At 35.7% G+C, this 21,807-nt stretch overlaps 1 protein-coding gene across 1 annotated transcript in view; it reads right to left on the minus strand.

Moving 5' to 3' along the window:
- The window catches only part of VWA8 (von Willebrand factor A domain containing 8), a 365,564-nt gene that overhangs the window by 312,952 nt on the left and 30,805 nt on the right, over positions 1–21,807 (minus strand). Inside the window, exons 3-4 of the mRNA XM_058684129.1 lie at positions 5,412–5,542; positions 1,778–1,888 (exon numbers count right to left, since the gene is read on the minus strand). Of these exons, the coding sequence (XP_058540112.1) occupies positions 1,778–1,888; positions 5,412–5,542 (242 nt within the window). The remainder of the gene's footprint in view (positions 1–1,777; positions 1,889–5,411; positions 5,543–21,807) is intronic.

The following is a 21,807-nucleotide window of genomic DNA, read 5'->3' on the forward strand; positions in this document are numbered from 1 at the left end:
TCTTTTCTAATTAATATGTAATCTATGAGACAATATGAATATTCTGGTGTCCAAAAATTCTTTCACTCTGTGTTTTGTTTTGTTTTGTTTTATAGTTACACGTGGTCCTTGAATAATGTGTCTGAACCGGATGATTTATATGCAGATTTTTGTCAACATAGTACAGTACTATAAATGTGTTTTCTTTATGATGTTCTTAATAACATTTTTTTCTTACATTATTGTAATAATACAGTATATAATACTTCTAATATACAAAATACATTAATTGACTTAGTTATTGGTAAGTCTTCTGGTCAACAATAAGTTATCAGTACATAGTTAAGTTTGGGGGAGCTAAAAGTTATATGCAGACTTTTGACTATGCAGAGGTCATCACCCCTAACTGCTTCATTGCTCAAAGGTCAAACGTATACTCTTTTAATTATAAAGTAATAGTGTGCTCATGAGGAAGCTTCAAATTTAAAGAACTATGAAAATTCCTTCCTCCCCCCACCCGAGATGCTGTCACATTTCCACAGAAGTCAGCTCTTTTAATTGATTCTTGTGCATCCTTCGGGAAATTTCCAACACATACACATTTATATATTTCTTTTTCTTTTTACCATAAATACAATCATATTATCTATGTTGTCTTGCAACTTTATTTTTTATGCTTTATCCTGGACTTCTTTCCTATTACTACATATAGTAATCTATATAGATTCACATAGATTCATCTCATTCTTTTTAATGGCTATAAAGAATTCTACTTGCCATTATTTATTTAACTTAGTTTAACTAGTTTCCTAAATACACATTATTACAGTTTTCACTTACAGTTTTATGATACTGAACAATGCTATCGTAACTACCATTGCATATAACTTTGTATATTTTATGTGCATAACATTTGGAAGAAGATAAAATTGCCAGAAACATAACTTCTGGGTCCAGATATATTTAATTTCTTTCCTTTTAATAGGTATTACCAAATTTTCTTTCAAAATTGCATCAACAGCAATGCTGTTCCTCCTTCCTTCTTCCTCATCAATAATGGACATTAGCAAATTCTTCAATCTTTGCCAATATGAGAATTGAAAGAAAAAAAGCAGCTCATTAATATTTCAATTTTTATTTTTGTAAACAAGAAGCATCTTGTCATGAATACATTGGACATTTGAAATCTTTCCTCTATGAGTTGCTTATATAAGGTCTCTGTCCTTTTTTCTATTAGGTATTCCTAATGGATAACAATATTTAATATTTTAAGCTATGTGTTTGAAGAAATGTATAATAAACTTCATTATAATATTCATAAAATATTATTATAGTTGGTAATCTGTACCTAAGAAACCCTCCCTCAAGCAAAGCTATAGTTCCTGAAAGTATATAGTTTCATTATGTTTAGTATACCTTTAACTCCTTGACTTTTAAAATGAGAATACTGTTATAAATGTGCTAGAGAATTTCCTATATTAAAATCTCAATTCTTTGTTAAAAATTCAAATTTCTATGTGCAAGTAGTAGGAAACAATTAAAAATTAAGAAATCAGCATCGTGTTCTTTAGGTAACATCTTACAACCACTAATTTCATCTGCAGTTTTTTATTTAGTGCTAAACCCAGAAGGCATTTCTAAGAACAAGGAAACGAAAAATCTAAATTAAATCTGCCTAGAGAAAGCACTGTACATCTTTCTTTCACTATTATGTGAGCTAATCTCTTTCTACTTTAAAAATCAATTTTGCCTAGCCCTGGAGTAAACACTCATGTGCTGGAGTGTGATAAGAACTTGCCTGATCAATGTAAAAAGCCGTGCCTGCGCGGATCTCTCGTCGCTGTTTGAGATCAGTTTCAGTGGTGTCCCTTGATAGGGCAATGTATTCAACTTCCCGTTTGGTCAGCTCCTGTAGAGCAGAGAGTGAAATTGTTCCAGAATTAAAACAAATTCTCAACATATTCTTGGGAGCCAGTTATCTGACAATGCCACTGCCCTAGAGATGAGCATTTTAAGTGAAATCATGAGTCTTAGCTTTGAGAAAAATGCAAAACATTGAGCATTAATCAAAACATGTATGTACCTCTCCTCAGAGCTCTACTGCACCAATAGTTGACTACTTGATAATTATGTACTTCCTTAGCAATTATTATTATAATCAGATATTATAAATCTTAATGTCTTCTATAGAATTCTTTGCAAATATCACGAGTAATAACTTGCCAACTTGGTGGGGTTTTTTTTTTGTTTTTTTTTTTACAAATGATAGCCATTTTAGTAAGTAATGTTCACCTTCTTTTTAAAGGGTGATCTACATTAATTAAGTCCATTAACCAATGTTTACCAACTGTCTGTGATACATTAGATCACACTTTACCGAGTGTGAAAATAAGGTAAATACCAGTAGTCAGGTCAACAGAAGAGAGAAGGAAGACATACATAGATAGCTATGCAGGGGGAGAAAGATGAAGAAGGATGAAAGCAGGAGGAGAGGGAAAAAAAGAATTCTTTCATAGAAAACAAACATTTTTGATTTGAAGGAGAAATCATCCAGAATCCATTTCTTTTAGAATAATTTATCCATCCGTAACGTCATTTTTCCCTGCATGTGACAACCATATACAAACAGGTTTTAACATTAGCCTTGGTTTTATAACATTGAATTAAAAACAATGATGTTCTGGGGCACCTGGGTGGCGCAGTCGGTTAAGCGTCCGACTTCAGCCAGGTCACGATCTCGCGGCCCGTGAGTTCGAGCCCCGCATCAGGCTCTCGCGGTCCGTGAGTTCGAGCCCCGCGTCAGGTTCTGGGCTGATGGCTCGGAGCCTGGAGCCTGTTTCCGATTCTGTGTCTCCCTCTCTCTCTGCCCCTCCCCCATTCATGCTCTGTCTCTCTCTGTCCCAAAAATAAATTAAAAACGTTGAAAAAAAAATTTAAAAACAATGATGTTCTCCAGTTGAGTAAGGCATACAATATGTTCTTATTAAACAGGGAGAACAAATTAATTTACTGAAGTATAAGGGAAAAAATTGAATGAGCACGCCATTAACGGTAAAAGAGGGTATTTCACGCAACAGAATTTTTTTTCTCTGCCATATAATGTTGATAAAAATATATCATAGTTGTCATTTTGGTTTTATAAAATATGCCTGTTCCCATGCGCTATAAATTTAAGTATATATGGAAAGTAGAAAACATTTTAAATAGAGAAAACACACGCCATAGTGGTAAAGATGTGTTGATACCAAACAATATTTTTCTAAATAAGAATGAATTGCCTCTGAAAGCACAATTTTGGACTAAAGACACAATTTCTCTTTTTAGCAGATGCCTCCTTCTTGTTTCTTAACATATCATTGGTACCTTCACGTCTATTTCATTGATTGGCTGAATGTGATCACTGAAAAACCCTGTCAAAATTGGTTGACAAAGCGACGCCTCTTATTGTTAAACTGTACCTAGTAACACCCTGAACTGCCACACTGAAGATATAATCCTGGTTCCTCAGGCAAGACAAACGCAACGTCTCCTCAGATGCTGCTTCCCAGAAATGGTATGAGCAAGTTCAAACAGTACCAGGAGCAGCAGATCGAGGAGGCAGCAGGGGTGTGTTGAGTTTGTTGAGCTATCTATACAACTCCTTCTATATAAATTAAATATAAAGTAAACACAACTATCAAATTATGCCCCCAAATCTCTGCCTGTAAAGACTTCATCTACTCTGGATATTACTTAGCATGGGATCTTATATCTAACAGCAACAGTACCCAGGGCAGAGTTTGCAAGGCAGCTTAGGCTACTGTTTTCTTATGTGTATTTCCACATCCTTAAGCTGCCCTAGCTGTGATTCACAATTTAAAGTTTGTTGCTGTTTTCTTTTTTTAAAGATACAGGTTATATTGCATCTTTGAACCCACAAGACACCTATAATGTCCTAGCCCTTCTCATTCCACATTCCTAACAAGCTTCAGAATCTTGCCCAGAAACAAAATCAGAGTGAGATATTATGGTCTTTGAAATGAACCAGGCGGAATGGATTCTCGGTAGCTGACTTTGCATTCTTAGGCAAGCCGCTTTTGCCTTATTTATCAATAAAATGAGGATAATACTACGATGACCCCTTATACCTCACAAGCTCATTCCAGAAGCAAATAAAAGATATGGAAGGTACGGGCTAGAAAGAGTTAAGTTCTGATTTGTCCATTGTATTTTGATCATCCTCACCCCACATGATTTTGGAAGTACCAAAATAAATTCACCACTGAAATAAAAGAGGACATGAAGCATATTTCAAATAGCACAGAAATCAATTCTTCAATATCAAGTAACACAAGTAAGCTTAAAGTAAAGTTCTTCCCCTTCATCCTAAAAAATATCTTCAGACAGAACAACTTCACCTGATGGCAATCTTCCTCCCATCAATACAGCAATGCCTATTAATGCAGGCAAACTGGGGGAAAAGGTCTTATACAATTTTTTCTTATTTGGATTGAGATTTTAATATTTCAACTCACTTCACAATTGTATTCAGAAAACTACAAACATGTAAGAGGATAACAGGTCAGAAAGAAGACTTGAAGTCTAGCTCTATCATTTACTAGCTGGAAAAAAGCTTGAGTGAGTTATTTCATAAACTTGTTTTCTCATCTATGTAAAGGAAAAAACCGTGTTAACATATAAGAGATATTTGACAAACTGCAGGCTCTCCTTAAAGACCATATAACAACAAAAAGTCAAGAGAATTATTTGGCTTTTTAAAATGTGGGCCTTAAATACAGAGAACAATCTGAGGGTTGTTGGGGGGATGGGGGAGAAGGGAACATGGGTGATGGACATTGAGGAGGGCACTTGTTGGGATGAGCATTGGGTGTTGTAGGTAAGCGATGCACCATGGGAATCTACCCCAAAACCCAAGAGCACATTTTACACACGGTATGTTAGCCAATTTGACGATAAATTGTATTTTTAAAAAATAAATAAAAATTTAAAAAAATTAAAAAAGAAAAAAGGATATTTCTTGAGTAATATAAATATAAAATATATAATATGAAATTAATATAACATAAAATCATATAATAATGTAATACAACATATAATATTATATAATGTAATATAAAACTAAGTTTTGTTTTGTAACCTCATAGTTGCTGATTCTATCTGCTACTCATTGCCTGAATTTGTATTTCTTTTTTACCAGAAGTTGAGAACTTTCTAGTGACAACAAAATTTTGCTAAAGCTATGAGCAATATACATCTGCTTCCCAAATAACTTATTCCACACTCCTTATTAAAGAAAGCATCCTTCAACATTAAAATTTTTTTCAAGTAATGAACAATCTTGATATTTTTGTAAATTCTTAATCTTAATTTATGTTAGAACACAATCAATCAAAGTTAAGACCCTTAGGAATCCATAAGAATTGATTGCTTACCAGGTACTGCATAGCAATAGAGCGTCGAAGAGGCCCAGGAGGTCCTATGAGAAAGACATCTTGCCCCAAAAGATCCTTCTGCATCATCCATCTTAAATGCTGAATTACAGATTGAGCCAGAGAGTCTGAAACTTCAAGCACGAAAAAACAAGATGAAGTGAAATGCAAATCAGACTACTACTTATAAACCTCTAAGCAATCAAGGCATAGAGTGTATTATATTTTAAAAAGTGTGTCTATCTCTCTATATACATGAACAACACACATATTCATCAATACATCGACCTGGTGAATTCTCACACTGCTTTACTGCTTTAAAACCATTGTTACCAATGTTAAAACAGGACAAAGCTTATGATATCACAAAGAATCACATAATATCACACTTGTTATTTATTTACTTTATTTACTCATTTTGAGAAAGAGGGAGTAAGAGAGCATGAGCAGGCGAGTGTCAGACAGAAAGGGAGAGAGAGAGAATCCCAAGCAGGCTCCGCACTGCCAGCATGGAGCCTGATGCAGGGCTCAAACCCATGAACTGGGAGATCACTACCTGACTCAAAACCAAGGGTCAGAGGTTTAATTTAATAAGCCACCCAGGTGCCTTTGATATCACATTTAAAAGCTTACAAGAACATTTGAATGGTCACGTTTAAGTGTCACTAAAGAAATACAAGTGATATTCAAGGGTGATATAAGGAATTAGAATCATTATCACAATTCTATAGCCCAATGCTTTTGTTCTAAAAGGGACATGACTAAATCATCCCAGACAATTAATGATTATCACAGTCTTGAAAATTTTAAGAAAACTATATTATAACTTAAGTTGGCAATGGGTTGTGAGATCTCTCAAACTTCACAGTTAGAAGGTTTGAAGACTTACGTGTGCAACTGTTCGGAATAGAAGACTACTTCATTCAATGCCCTTCTAAGTCTACTATTAAATCTGTCAATCTGCTCATCTGCCTAAGCATTTTATAAATGTTTGAATTAACACAATTAATTTGTGTTTGCTCATTTGTAAATCACTCAGTGACCCCGAAAGTGCATTCCTAGGTACATAAGAAAAACTCTCGCCCTTGTACATTGGTAGACATATAGAATAATCATGGAGTGTTATTCAAAACAAACTGAATACAACAAAGAAAAATATAGCTTATTAATTCTTTAAAAAATAAAAATACAACTGGAGACTGGAAGTGGATAAAATACACATGAAGGAATATTACATAACAACAAAAACAGAATGCACTACCACTACTTCTAACGATATTATTCCTTAAAGGTATAGTATTGAGCGAAAAAATTAAGTCACAGAATAAATCCCATATGATGCTATTTTTGATAACGGTCAGTAAACTAGCAAACTGAATTCATTAGAAATACATACACATGTAATAAAACAGTGCTTGAAAAGCAAAAAATCAAGAGAATGATAAACTGAGAATAATGGACACTTGGGCATGGAATCAGAGATTCTCACAGATAGCTTCAATGATTTTGGTAATATTCTAGTTCCTATACTGGACATGCTTTACAGTGTTTGCTTTATTATTGTGTTGCATTTTACAGATAAACACACACACACACACACACACACACACACACACACACACACACACGTATCCTAAAAGTCCTTTACATGTACTGAATATATTCCATACTTTTTACACTTTGTTTAATCACCCAGTGAGGCCATGAAAGAATTCAAACTAAGAACACCTGCCAAGGCTAAAGCTATGCTTCCCCGACCACCTTCAACAGCACATTACAAGGGTAGTATCCCCCTAACCCATCCCCCAAAGCTAACATTTAATCATTGGAAAAAATAAAGATAAATTTCTGATTTTCTTTATCAGGGTGAGACGGTCAAAACAAGGTTTGGGGCAGCCTGCTTGGTTTATCATGTCACTGGGATCACACCAAAGCATCTTGTAATCTCCCCAAATCAAGTGCCTCTATGTCTAAAAATAAGGAGACTCAACACCTGATCAGAGGTGCTTGGTTTCTCTCCTGTCCTCTATGAATCCTCTACAACATGCATAGGGAGCATATCACCCCCAAGGGGGCAAAATCTGAAGTTAAAGAGGGGTTGAAAAGAATTCTTAGATATGACAAGGGTTTGTTGTCCACTAAAGGGATGCTGTGCATAAAAGATATACGGTATATCTGTGGTACTGACGTTTCATGAGATTGGGGAAAGACAATGGGGAGGGGGGAGGTAAATGTCTTTAGTAGAGCAATAATGAAAAACATATTGAGAAACATTGCTCTGAGACCTAGACCTCTGAGAATCTATCAAGGAGTTTCATGATGCAATGGAAGCAATTCACCCAAGATTGGAGATTCAACCTCATTTATAACTATCAAATGTCCACTTAACTATTTCCTTTCCTACTTCAGGCTTAAATCCACCTTTGTGATATATAGTCTACTCTTTCTTATTTCAAGATGAGTCAGTCTGCTTGCTGTTTAAGGATGACACAAGATAAAAGTTAAGTTCTAACTTCTCTATCATAAATTACACAATGTTCCCTATCCTGCAGATCTATTATCTCTTCTTACACTGGTATCAAATACATAATTAAAAACATAAACATTTCTGGGATTTCTTTCTTTATATTTTTACAAATCTTCACTTACTTTGGCCACAGGCCTTCTCTACACTTCAGTGTCACTCCTTTGTATTCAGCTTTGGCAATGTGCCTGACCTTCCATTACCTGGACTTGACTACTTAAAATACGACATTTCCAAAGTTCTAGAAGGTAAAGCCAAGTTGGTCTCTTCAACTTCCTTCCACTGTCTATTATTTATAACTGTTGTAACTATTCATAATTACAGAGTCTCCATTTAGTTCTATATAGCTCCATTCCATTTTGAATGCCTTGACCTTGGAACTGTATACATTTTCAAGGCTTTTTTAAAGTTGAAGGCACCAGTTCCTAATCAAATGTGAGGTCTGCCTCTCCTAAGTTGTCAGTGTCGATAAAGTGCTGAGGTTTCGGAATAACATATATATTTTAGCAAAGTCAAGAAGCATCAATTATGCCTGTATTTACAGAGCAGTTTGTATACCATGTACTTTCTTAAGTAGGAGAGAAAGGCATAGTTATTTAAAGCGGGAATTCTAGGAACTGAGTATAATTGCGAGGATGCTCATAGGTGTTCTTCCACTCGACGTGATCCTAATGTGTTGAGGACCGCTGGCCTAAGGCACATCTGACAATTCTCAGCAATCCCTTCCTTTCCTCTTGCCACTCAGCAGTGGTTCTCAACTAGTGGCAATACCGCCATCACGCTATGCCCGCCAGAGACATTTGGAAATGTCCGGGGTACTTCTGGTTGTTGCAAAGCCTTGGGGGACGAGGGATGACTGGGTGCACTACTGACATTTAGTGATTCTACATATGATGTCCAAGACAGTCCCATCTGCCCAGTATGTTAATGGCACCCTTGTTGAGAAATACTGTGCCTGGGTTGACATGTGTGGGTTTTTTTTTTTTTCAGGGTTTCTGTTGCTTGCATGCCACAAATGCATTATTTCTATTTAGTCACAAGTAAGCCCAGAGGAAGAGTTCCCCTTAGTTTCCCCTATTTTCTGAAAGATGACATTGTTAGGGAGGCAACTCAAGAGTGATTTAAGTTCTACCTGTAGACTGAGATGTTAGATGTCAGAATATCTAAGGCTCTCATCATCACATTCCAATTCTACATAATTTTCTTAATATGTATAAGCAGCTTCTGAATCTTGTGGCTGGCCTTGCAGTCAATGCCATATCTTCAAGAACAGTTTTTCCTTTCCCTTATTTTTCTTTACCCAATAAACAGTAATAATAATGGTTATAATTTAGTGCATTCATTTCATGTGCCAGATAAAATACAAATGACTTTTCATACAGGATCTCATGACAACCCTGGGATTTAGCAGACTATACTGTGTACAGATACGGAATCAAGCCAGACTGCTCAAATCCCAACTCTGCTGTTTAGCAGTTATGTAAACTTAATCAGCTATTTAAACTCTCTGTGTTCAGGTTCTCCATCTGTATAACAGATATAATAAATGTACCTACTTATAAGGTTATTATGAGGATTAAGTTAGGCACTTAGAACAGTGACTGGTAATAGTTAAGTGTCATATAAGCACTTCATTAAATATTCATTCCCTATGTTTTTCAAATAAGAAAATCAAAGTTCTTGAGGTGCAGTCTTGAGTTGGTATGTGCATAAACCAAGACTTAGATCTCAGTGTTTGAGTTCAAAGTTTGCACTATAGCCATTATGTCCTATTGCCCCTCCAAAATCTTTTTAACAGGCTCTACCTTCAGATCCAAGAATTTCCCTACAAGTGTGTGCCCCATGGGGGCTCCATTGAACTTAATGGAGTTGCTTTTCTGGCCATCAATTTTATTTCTTGGTTTTTGAGGATGTCAACGATACCATGTTTTTCTCCTTTTATTGAAATTTCTAATTCATTTTATTTTATATTATGTTATGAGAGGGCTGTTTCTCTAAAAAAACCTCCCATTTCCACTTGCTCATATTTTAGGATAGTATATTTTGTCAAAGAAAATATTTAATTTGTCAAAAAATTACATTAAACTACTGAGAGAACGCATTATGTAGTGCCGTGTGGTGTCTGTGGTGTATTTTACATTAATGCTTGAAACTAGCTGTATTTTTAGGATGGCCTCAAGAAAACATGAGTCATACTTAAAAGCATTCTAGAAATAGAAACAAGATGTAAGACTGTACATTACGAACATCTGCAAAACAAACTGCCAAACTGCCACGCATAACCTAATATAAACACAGCCCTGTGCGCAAGAGAAATCCCTGACTTCATTGTTTTCAGGCACAAGATGCTACCTTCCAGGAGTCCACATAATGATAAACTGATGTCCAAATAATACCGGAGAGCTTGATCCTATAGTCTAACATTTCCTTCTCTATGTAAAAATCAAACATCTGGTTCATGTTGGGCTACATTCCTTATTCAATCCCTAGCCGATACTTGTTTTAAAAAAAATGTGTACTATTTTTGCCCGGGCGTATTCAAGGACTTTAAAATAAGTCTATCAAAGTAATCCAAATTATAATTTTCTCCCTCCACAGACTTCAATTTGTCATATATATAAAGATTAAAATTAACATTTCAGAAAATTATGCTAAGTTCTCATCCCATTATAATAAATCCTTTAAAACTAGTGGTGTTTCCTAAGCATCCGAAGAGGAAACATAATATAATGGAGGAAAAAAACCAAAACAAAACAAAAAAGCCTTTGAAGCCAAACAGATCTAGTTGTGATTTCTCATCCTGTCCTTTATCAGTGTCCTTGGACAAGAATTCTGAATCTTCCGGGCTTTTCTTATTTTCAAAATAAAGGTAATAATACTTATCAAGAACGGCTAGTATGAGGATTACAGGTAAAGCACCATGTCAAACCCCTCAGCCAGTGAGAACCGCGAATGGAAGGATATTGAAGACTTATCCTCGCCTGCAAAGTCCTCTACCTGGTGTGTGTCCTAGATAGCAGGCTGTATGTACAGTGTGGACTCGGTGGTAATGAATGGGCTTCCGAGTTTATACTCAAACTACCTTCTGGGCCTACATACAGCCCACCCCGAAGAGATAAAGGAGAATGAACCCGATATTTACCATATCCCTGACTAGTAGAGCTTATGTCAGGTACCTTCTCATGGCACTTCATCTTATTCACCATAGTCGTCCTACAAAATAGTTCAGAAAGAATCTCAACACAGGCCTGCCACACTCCCCTGCATTCACTCCTGCTACCTCATCACAATGAGAGATTTCAAAAGAATCGCAATGAATCTCACTGCAAGTACATGCTCATTTACTAAACTGTCACCTATCTATCATACATCATTCTGTACTTGGATATAATGGACAAGGGAGAAAACATGAGAGGAGGGGACACAATACAGTTATGTTTAGAACTTAAGTCCTCGTTATTTACCACACGGGCTAACTGAACTAAGAAATTACATCATTCACACAGCTACATTTATTAAGGATCTACTATATATGCTTAGCGCCAAGAACAGCAAAATGAATACAAAAGGTCCTCTGAATGTGTCAAAGGAAACCACTGCATACATAGAGAGCCTCAGTTTACATAAAGCCACTCATCTATAATGTAGACTGAGGAGTCTGATCCAATACAGCTGTAATCAAAATTAAATGAGAAGTACAATATTGGCCAGCACAGTACTCAGCATAGAGAAGTTATTCAGTTTTTCTTAAAACTAGAAAAACATATCAATATGCATTAAATACATTAAAGCATATCCATACACAATGATTGTCAAGTTGTTTACTTTTTGTGTTGAGATGTTAGAATATATATGCATGTGTTTCTTGTACTTGCATAGAAAAATACAGGAAAGATACCCCTAAAACTAATAACATGGCAAGTAATGTAGATGAAAATAAGAGTGAAACTGAGATTCCTCAATGTGCAGTTTTTTATATTATTTTGACTTCTGAACCATATAAATGTATTATTTCCACACACAAAAAGCTAAGTTACTTTTTTAAAGTCAAGTTTTAGAAAATACTTGACACAAGAAAATTTATATCATATATAGTTTTTGTGGAAGTGGTCACAAAATAGCAACAAAGAATATTTTCTTAAATGATGTATGCAAATAGTCATTTTTTAAATGTTTTATTTTTGAGAGCGGGGGGAAGGGGCAGAGAGAGAGGGGAATAGATGATTTGAAACAGGCTCTGTGATGACAGCAGAAAGCCGATGACGGGCTCAAACCCACGACCTGTGAGATCATGACCTGAGCTAAAGCCTGATGCTTAACTGTCTGAGCCACCCAGGTACCCCACAAAATACTGTCATTTTTATTTTTATTTTGAAGTTTATTATATTTTTGAGAGACAGAGTGAGAAAGAGCAGAGGAAGGGCAGAGAGAAAGAGACAGAGAATCGATCCCAAGTAGGCTTCATGCTCTCAGCACAGAGCCCAACACAGGGCTTGAACTCATGAACTGTGAGATCATGACCTGAGCCAAAACCAAGTCATTGGCTTAACCAATTGAGCCCAAGGCACTCCAAAATATAGTCATTTTAAAAAATACTGGGTACATTTATAAGATTCGACTCATAAAATTATGTTCTCTGACCAAAACTAAATTAAATTGGAAATTAATAATAAAAAGATCTTTGGGAAAATCTCCAAATATTTAGAAACTAAACAGCACACTTGTAAATAGCGCATGGGTCAAAGAAGAAATCCAAAGGGAAATTGCCAAGAATTTTGAGCTGAACAAAGGTGAAACCACAATGTATCAAAATTTATGGCATACCACTAAAGCAGTACTTAGGGGAAATTTTATAGTACTAAATACCTGTATTGAGAAAAAGGAAGGATTGGGGAGCCTGGGTGGCTCAGTCAGTTAAGCGTCTGACTTACATGATCTCATGGTCCAAGGGTTTGAGCCAGGCTCTGTGCTGACAGCTCTGAGCCTGGATCCTGCTTCAGAGTCTGTGTTTCTCTCTCTCTCTGCCCCTCCCTTACGTTCTGTCTCTCTCTATCAAAAATAAACATTAAAAAAAATAGAAAAAGGAGGACTTCAAGTTAATGGCCTCAGCTTCTGCCTTAAGATACTAGAAAAAGAAGAGCAAGTGAAACCCCAAGAAATGAAATTCTACTGATCAGAACTTAAATCAATGAAATAGAAAACAAAATAATTTTTAAACTTTTTTTAAGGTTTTATTATCCATATTTGAAATAGAGGGAGACAGAGCATGAGCAAGGGAGGGGCAGAGAGAGAGAGAGAGAGAGAGAGAAAGAGACAGAATCTGAAGCAAGCTCCAGGTTCTGAGTTGTCCGCACAGAGCCTGATGCAGGGCTCGAACCATGGACCGTGGGATCATGACCTGAGCCAAAGTTGGACGCTTAACTGACTGAGCCACCCAGGTGCCCCAAAACAAAATAATTTTTAAAAAATCAGTGAAACCAAAAGAAAGTTCTTTGACAAAAATCAATAAAATTGACCAATCAGGAAAGACTAATCAGGAAAAAGAGAAGATACAAATTTCCAAAATCAGGAATATGAGATTGGGGTTGACATGAAGTACAGATACTGCAGATATTAAAAGGAGAATTAGTGAATATTGTGAAAAAGTTTATGCCAATACATTCCAAGACTTAGATGAAATGGACAAATTCCTTGAAAGACAAATTCCTTTAAAAAGTCAGCTTTTTTTTAGCTAACATAAGAAAAGGTAACCCCAATAACCATATCTAACGAAGAAACTGAATTAGTGAATAACCTTCCCACAAAGAAAACCCCAAGTCAAGACAGCTTCAAGGTGAAGCCTACCAAACATTTAAGGAAAAATGCCAATTTTATACAAACTCAGTCAGAAAACGGAAAGAAGTAAATACTTCCCAATTCATTCTATAAGACCATCATTGCCCAAATACCAAAATTTGACAAAGATATCACAAGGAAGGTATTATGGACTGGATGTTCGTGCTCCTCCAGAATTCCCATGTTTAAGTCCTAACTCCCAATATGATCAGTAGTATTAGGCGGGGCCTTTGGGAGGTGATTGGAAGCCCTCATAACGGGATTAATACCCTTATAAGAAAAGACACAGAAGCTTTCTCTGTCTCTCCACGCTTTGGGCCATGTGTGGATACAAGAGGTCAGCAGTTCACAACCAAGGAGAGGGCCTTGCTAGAACCCTACCATACTGGTGCCCTGATTCCAGACTTCCAGCCTCCATAACTATGGGAAATAAATTTCAGGTTTTTTTATAAGCCACCCAAACTATGATGCTTTGTTAGAGCAGCTGGATCTAAGATGAAAAGAAAGCTGCAAATCAATATCCTTCAGAAATACAGATGCAAAAATTCCAAACAAAATTTTCTTAAACTAAAACCAATAATATGTAAAACCAACAACACAATACAACCAAGTGGGATTTACTTCAGTAGTGCAAAGTTAGCTTAACACTTAAAAATCGATCAAGGGGCGCCTGGGTGGCGTAGTCGGTTAAGCGTCCGACTTCAGCCAGGTCACGATCTCGCGGTCTGTGAGTTCGAGCCCCGCGTCAGGCTCTGGGCTGATGGCTCGGAGCCTGGAGCCTGTTTCCGATTCTGTGTCTCCCTCTCTCTCTGCCCCTCCCCCGTTCATGCTCTGTCTCTCTCTGTCCCAAAAATAAAAAAATAAAAAAAATAAAAAAAAAATCGATCAAATATAATTCATCATATTAACAAACTAAAAAAGAAAAACCACATTATCGCATCCAAGAACACAGAAAAAACATTTGACAAAATAGAATATAGCTTTCTAATTAAAATCATCTCTAAGCAAAGCACAAATGGGAGAAAACTTCCTCATCTTGATACACAACGAACGTGAAACACCTATGCCTATCATACGTCAGAGTAAAAGGCTCAATGCTTTCTCCCAAGATCAGAAATAAGACAATAATATTCCTTCCTCTGACCACTTCTATTCAACATTTACTGGAGGTACCAACAAATGCAGTAAGGCCAAAACAAAAACAAAAAACAAAAAACCACACCTTCCAGATTAGAAAGAAGTAGCATTTCCTTTATTTATATATAACAGAATTGTTTATACGGAAACTGTGATGAAATCTACCAAAACAAGTTCTAGAACAAGTGAGTTTAGCAAGGTGCCAAGATACAAGATCAATATACAAAATCAATTGTACTTCTATGTTGAAATTAAAAAACAATACCACTTACAATAACATTAAAAAATAAATACTTGAATGATGACTCTGACAAAATATATGCTAGACCTGTACACTGAAAACAACAAAACACTGCTGAAAGAAATTAAAGAAGATCTAAATAATGGAGAGATACACCTTTATGGATTGGAAAGCTCAATATTATTAAGATATCAAGTGTCTCCAAAATGATAATAGATTCAATGCAATCCCAATCCCAACAGTTCTTTTTTGTGGAAACTGACAAGCTGATTCTAAAATCATATAGATGCAGAGGACCTAGAATAGCCAACATCTTTGTAAAAAAGCAAAGATGGAAGACGAACATTACCTGATCTGAAGACTTATTGTAACACCATATTAATCAAGATAGTGAGACTTTGGTGTCAAGACACACTAAGAGATCAATGGAACAGTTTAGAAACGGATTCACAATATATATGGACAACTGATTTTGAACAACGGAACAAAGGCAATTCAGTGGGACAATGATAGTCGTTTAAGCAACCGGTGCGGAAATAATTAGGTATCTATATGCAAAAAATGAACTTTGATCCATACTTATATAAAATGACCTTTGACCCATACCATATATAATAAATTAACTTAAAATAGATAATAGACCAAAATGTAAATTATGTATACAACTGTGAAGACATTTAGGAAAAAAAAAAAAAAAAAAGAAAATCTTTATGATCTTTGGTTAGACAAAGATTTCTTAGGTATGATACCAAAACCCCAATACATAAAGGTAAAAACTGATAAATTGGTCTTCACTAAAATTTAAAACACCTGCTCTTCAAAAGATTCAATTAAAAAAAAATCAAAAGACAAGTCACTGAAAGAAAATACTTGTACATCTTATATCTGATAAATTTCTTTTACCCAGAATGTATGAAGAAATCTCAAATCTCAAAAGAACACAAACATCCCAATAAAAAAGTGGGCGAAAGATTTAAACAGACACTTCACCAAAGATATACAGATGGCAAGTAAGCACATAAATAAGTGTTCAACATCTCTAGTCACTAGGAAATGCAAATTAAAATCACTATGAGATACCATTACACACCTATCAGAATGGCTGAAATTAAAAAGACTGACCATACCAAGAGCTAGCAAGAATGTGGAAGAACTGGAAATCTCATACATCGCTGGCAGAAATAGAAAATGACACAACTACTTTGGAAAACAGAATGGTAGTTTCTTGAAAAGTTAAACATCTTCTGTGTGATACAGCCATTCTACTCCTAGGTATTTACACAAGAAAAAAAGAAAGTACTATGGCCATATAAAGACTTATACATGAATGCTCAGTGCAGCTTTGTTTCAAGAGCTTCAAAATAATAACACTGATGTCCATCAACAGATGAATGAATGAACAAACTGCAATTATTTCCATACAATGAAATACTAAGCAGCAATAAAAAGTTATAAACTATTGACACACGCAACATGAATCTCAAAATAATGATGCGAAGTGATAGAAATTAGACAAAAATTGAGTATATATTACAGAATTCTATTTATATAAAATTCTAGGAAATCTGAATATATCTACAAAGCAGATGAGCCATTCCCAGAAAAAGGAGGAACCAGGGGATATTCTAAAGAGGCACAGGTACACTTTGGGGGGTGATGAATTTATTTGATCAATATTTTGACTACGGTGATGTCTCATGGTTACATACTTATGTCAAAACTTGTGAAACTGTACATTTAACTATGTGAAATTTATTGTATGTAAATTATACTTACTAATATTATTTTTAAAAGACTAGAATAACACATTGAAATGTCAACAATGTTCTTATAAATGATTTCAGTTTTATCCTTTCGTTTCTCATTATCCCAGGTTCTCTGTATTGATGATGTTTTATTTTTGTAATAGGAACAAAAAATTATATTTCTTTTGAAAAACCACATTGCAAAGTAATAACAGCCAAACGGGAAGCAGAGAATAACTGTGATACACAGGATAAGTTGTAATATGATACATAACACATATTAGAATATTTTGACTAATCAATACATCACAATTTAACCCCAAAATTCAATTTGCAACTCAGCTTCTTATAAAGTTCTTATCGATAAGACACTGTTACACTGTGATAATTCACTGAAGACATCTTTGTTGGTCTTAGTGTAGCTAGTCATATTCATCACAAGACTTACAACAACCAAAAACATAAAATGAAACCAAAGGAATAACCTTTAGTTATAAACACATCTCAGAAGATCCAAGAATTTCTAGGTCCTGTCAAATGAGTCCAAGTTATTTAAGCATACCACATGAACTTTTTATTTTAATGAGTCAGGTTACAGAAAAAGCAGTTATAATAGATGTATTCCTTAATCAGGTTTCACTTTAAACATGAGGGTTTTATTAACTATTTTTAAAATTACAATCCAATATATGCTTACTATAACAAAGAAAAAAAAATCCAAAAATGTAAAAAGAAAAATTATCTCTCTTGATCCCTATCATTCCTGGCCTTACTCCTAACCCAATGCCCCCCCCACCCCGCCATAAAACTCAAAATTAAGAACCTGGAGTATAGCCTTCCACACTTTTCTCTGTATACAGAAAGACATGCAATACACCTGCAAAAGGTGTTTAAGTTGTTTAAAAAAAAAATAGTATCATACTTTACATACTACTCTGCAATCTACAATTTTTGCTTAATAATATGGTATAGACATCTCAAGGTCCACAGATATAAATATATTCTTTTTTAACAGCTGCAAAAGATTCCATTATATGGGTAAGCAATAATTTATTCAACCATTCTCTACTGATATACTCATTGCCTCTAGTTTTGTTCACTATCAATAACACCAAAATGCTGGAATATATATTATGTACAAATATCCTTTATATACTGACTTTTTTCTTTAATGAATACAACCTGAAAAAGAAACTGCTACATCCAAAGGTATATAATATTTTTAATTGTAATAGCTACCACAGTATTACTTTCCAAAGAAGCCATATGAACTCAGACTTCTACCAACAATGAATGACAACACTGTTTCCCTGCAACCTTGTAGTTACTTGACATTATAATATTTCTGAATTTTGGCCCAGGTGATGCATAGAATTGATATTGCATAATTTACATCTCTCTAACTATTAAGCAGGGTTAGAACATATGTTCATATACTTATTGGTCCTTTGGATTTCCTCTCCTGTGCCATGCTTATTTAAATCCTTTGCCTATTTTCCACTGGATGATATGGTGTTTCTCATCAATTTGTAAGATATATTTGTCTATTGAGGGTATTAATCCTCTATCACATGTGTTAGATATCCACTAAAATGTGAGTTTTAAGCTAGGGGTTTACTACTTGAATTCATTTTTTCATTCAAATAATGTCATAAGTGACGATTAAAGTATTACCACATACACCTGAAGAAGACTATTTATATATTACACAGTTCAAAAATTGTACATCTGCAATGAAAGTTGCAGAAAGCAACAACAGTCATTAAACAGAAAATAAAAGGCAACAAAATGCATCAAGAAATGTTAGCTTCAGTGTGGTGCCCAAGACAAAGAAGATTAAAGAAAATTTAGGCACTGAATAAAGATTGCTGTAGACAAGCTGGAGAAGACTTCAGGTCATATTACAGAGCCTGAAAAGTTGATGGGACACTCCCCTTTGAAGGCTCTATTTTATATAAAGAAATCTCAAATTAAATCCTTTTCTCCAAGTAAATTTTCATGTAATGAGTGGCAATTACTGTGCTATTGAAAATAGGGTAAATCTAGGGGCGCCTGGGTGGCGCAGTCGGTTAAGCGTCCGACTTCAGCCAGGTCACGATCTCGCGGTCCGTGAGTTCGAGCCCCGCGTCAGGCTCTGGGCTGATGGCTCGGAGCCTGGAGCCTGTTTCCGGTTCTGTGTCTCCCTCTCTCTCTGCCCCTCCCCCGTTCATGCTATGTCTCTCTCTGTCCCAAAAATAAATAAAAAACGTTGAAAAAAAAATTAAAAAAAAAAAAAGAAAATAGGGTAAATCTTAAGGACTGGAGGCTCTGCTCTCTAAGTTCTGTATAATAAGTTTCTGTTCTGTAAGGGAACCTTAGTTAACACCTTCCTGGAGGCCTTATGTGTAAGCTTTGTCAGTCATTCATTAAAACTGACGAGTGCCACAATGATTGTTCCACATTATCTACAGACACAAAAATGGCATAGATTCTCCATGCTATTCTGTCATTTACATGCTGATGAATTTCTCAAACCTCTTAAAATTATTTACAAATGTCCCCCCTCCCCCATAAAACCTTTCACACTGTTGACTTTATGCCAAAAACCATCATTTTAAGAGTACAATGTTGTAATTCTTGCAGAAAACCTTTGTGGGTGCTAATTGCTTGGATAAAAGTTCAGTGTGTCCAGTAAACCTTAAATGACCTCACATATAATTGGTCCGCTGACTGCAGCAAGAAGATTATGTAAGGAAGCAGAAATACAACTCTGAAGTCGACTTTGAAGGCATCTATTGAATGCCACCCTGGAGCGTCACCTCTTAAGGCAAACACTAAAAGAAATACCAGCTTGACTCAATATAGTTTAACTTCAAGAACAAAAACATGAAGGAACCCCTTTTCAACAGCTGACAATTTCATCTAAGCCTTGAGATTCAGGCTTTTCAGACAAAAAAAGCAAAAATCTTCAATTATCCACTTCAGCACTTGCAGGGAAGAGACTAGAGACTAAGATGATAAGTGGGAGTTATAATGGTCAAGGCAGGAGGTGACAAGACCTAGATAATAAAATAACTGAAGAACAGTACAACTCCTTTGTCTGCTTTGTGCCAGGCACTGGACTGGGCTAGATGCTGCAGCTAGAAAGACACCCTGCTGTGCCCAACACTGTGAAGACAGAAATAGTTCAATGAGAAGCAGACAACAGACTACAAAATATATTTGTCAGCTCAATCAGATGGCCAAGGAATTAAGAAATTTTGCTTTCATAAGTAATGCTGTTTTCACGTAGTTTTAAACCGAATTTTAGGGGCGCCTGGGTGGCTCAGTTGGTTGAGGGTCTGACTTCGGCTCAGGTCATGATCTCCGGGTTCCTGAGTTCGACCCCCACATTGGGCTCACTGCTATCAGCACAGAGCCTGCTTGGATCTTACGTCCCCCTCCTTCTCTACCCCTTCCCCACTCACGCTCTCTCAAAAATGAATAAACATTTTAAATAAATACATAAATTGAATTTTAGATTTCCACTTAAGAATATTCTCAGTCTATTGCATCTCTGCCAGCTAACAGGATTTCTACTACTTCTATCAAATAGATGTTATATATGAATATCAGGGTTCGTGGTCCAACATTGTGATTTTTATTTCTTCACTACTAAAAGACAACAGTTGATTTTCAGTGCTCTGAATAACTCTGAAAAAGAAATAAAATATGACTGCCATGTCTCACTGATTTCAATTTTTTCAATATTTTTCACACTCTTAAATTCCAAAAGAATTATCTAACATACCATTCTTCTTTTCATTACAGGACTTCCTCTAAAGAAAAGTAGCCAGAGATACTGTGGCAAACTATAAAAGGAAAACCAAACGGAAGTCAGGGAATCTGGGCTTTGCTACTAATTAATTAGTCTTCTGACCTCTTTCTTGTGGTCCTATTTTCCTGGTTATGAAATGAGTTTTAGAGAGGATAATAATAGCTAAAGTTCCTTTCCTTAACAAAATATTGAATACCCAAACACGAAGAGCTGAATTGAAGCATAAATATGGATAGGAAAATAAGAGGGTATCAAACTTCAACAAAATACTGTCTTGAAAATATTTTAAAATATTATTTATTTATTTACTTATTGATTTTTATTTAAATCCAAGTTAGTTAACATATAGTATAATATTGATTTCAGGAATAAAACTTAGTGATTCATCACTTACAGATAACACCCAGTGCTCATCACAAGTACCCTCCTTAATGCCCATCACCCATTTAGCCCACCCCCCCCACCTCCCCTCCAGCAATCCTCAGTTTGTTCTCTGTATTTAAGAGGAACTTATGGTTTCCTCCCTTTCTGTTTTCACTTATTTTTCCTTCCCTTCCCCTATGTTCATCTGTTTTGTCAAAATATTTTAAAATATTTTTTTAAGTTTATTTATTTATTTTGAGAAAGAGAGAGAGAGAGAGTGTGTGTGTGTGTGTGTGAGAGAGAGAGAGAGCAGGGGAGGGGCAGAGACAGAGGGAAAGAGAGAGGATCCCAAGCAGGTTCTGCACTATCAGCATGGAGCCTGATACAGGGCGTAAACTCACAAGCCGCAAGTTCATGACCTGAACCAAAATCAAGAGTAAAATGCTTCACTGAGTCACCCAGGTGCCCCAAAATATTTTAAAAAGTAACTCCAAAAGAGGGGCACCTGGGTGGCTCAGTCGGTTAAGCGACCAACTTTGGCTTGGGTCAGGATCTCACACTTTGTGGATTCGAGCCCCGCGTCGGGCTCTGTGCTGACAGCTCAGAGCCTGGAGCCTGCTTCCAATTCTGTGTCTCCCTCTCTCTGCACCTGCCCTGCTTGTGCTCTGTCTCTCTCTGACTCTCAAAAAATAAATGTTAAAAAAATATATAAATAAAAATAAAAATAAAAAGTAACTCCAAAAGAGGTAAAAAAACCT

Source organism: Neofelis nebulosa, chromosome 1, assembly GCF_028018385.1.
Source record: "Neofelis nebulosa isolate mNeoNeb1 chromosome 1, mNeoNeb1.pri, whole genome shotgun sequence".
Taxonomy (NCBI): domain Eukaryota; kingdom Metazoa; phylum Chordata; class Mammalia; order Carnivora; family Felidae; genus Neofelis; species Neofelis nebulosa.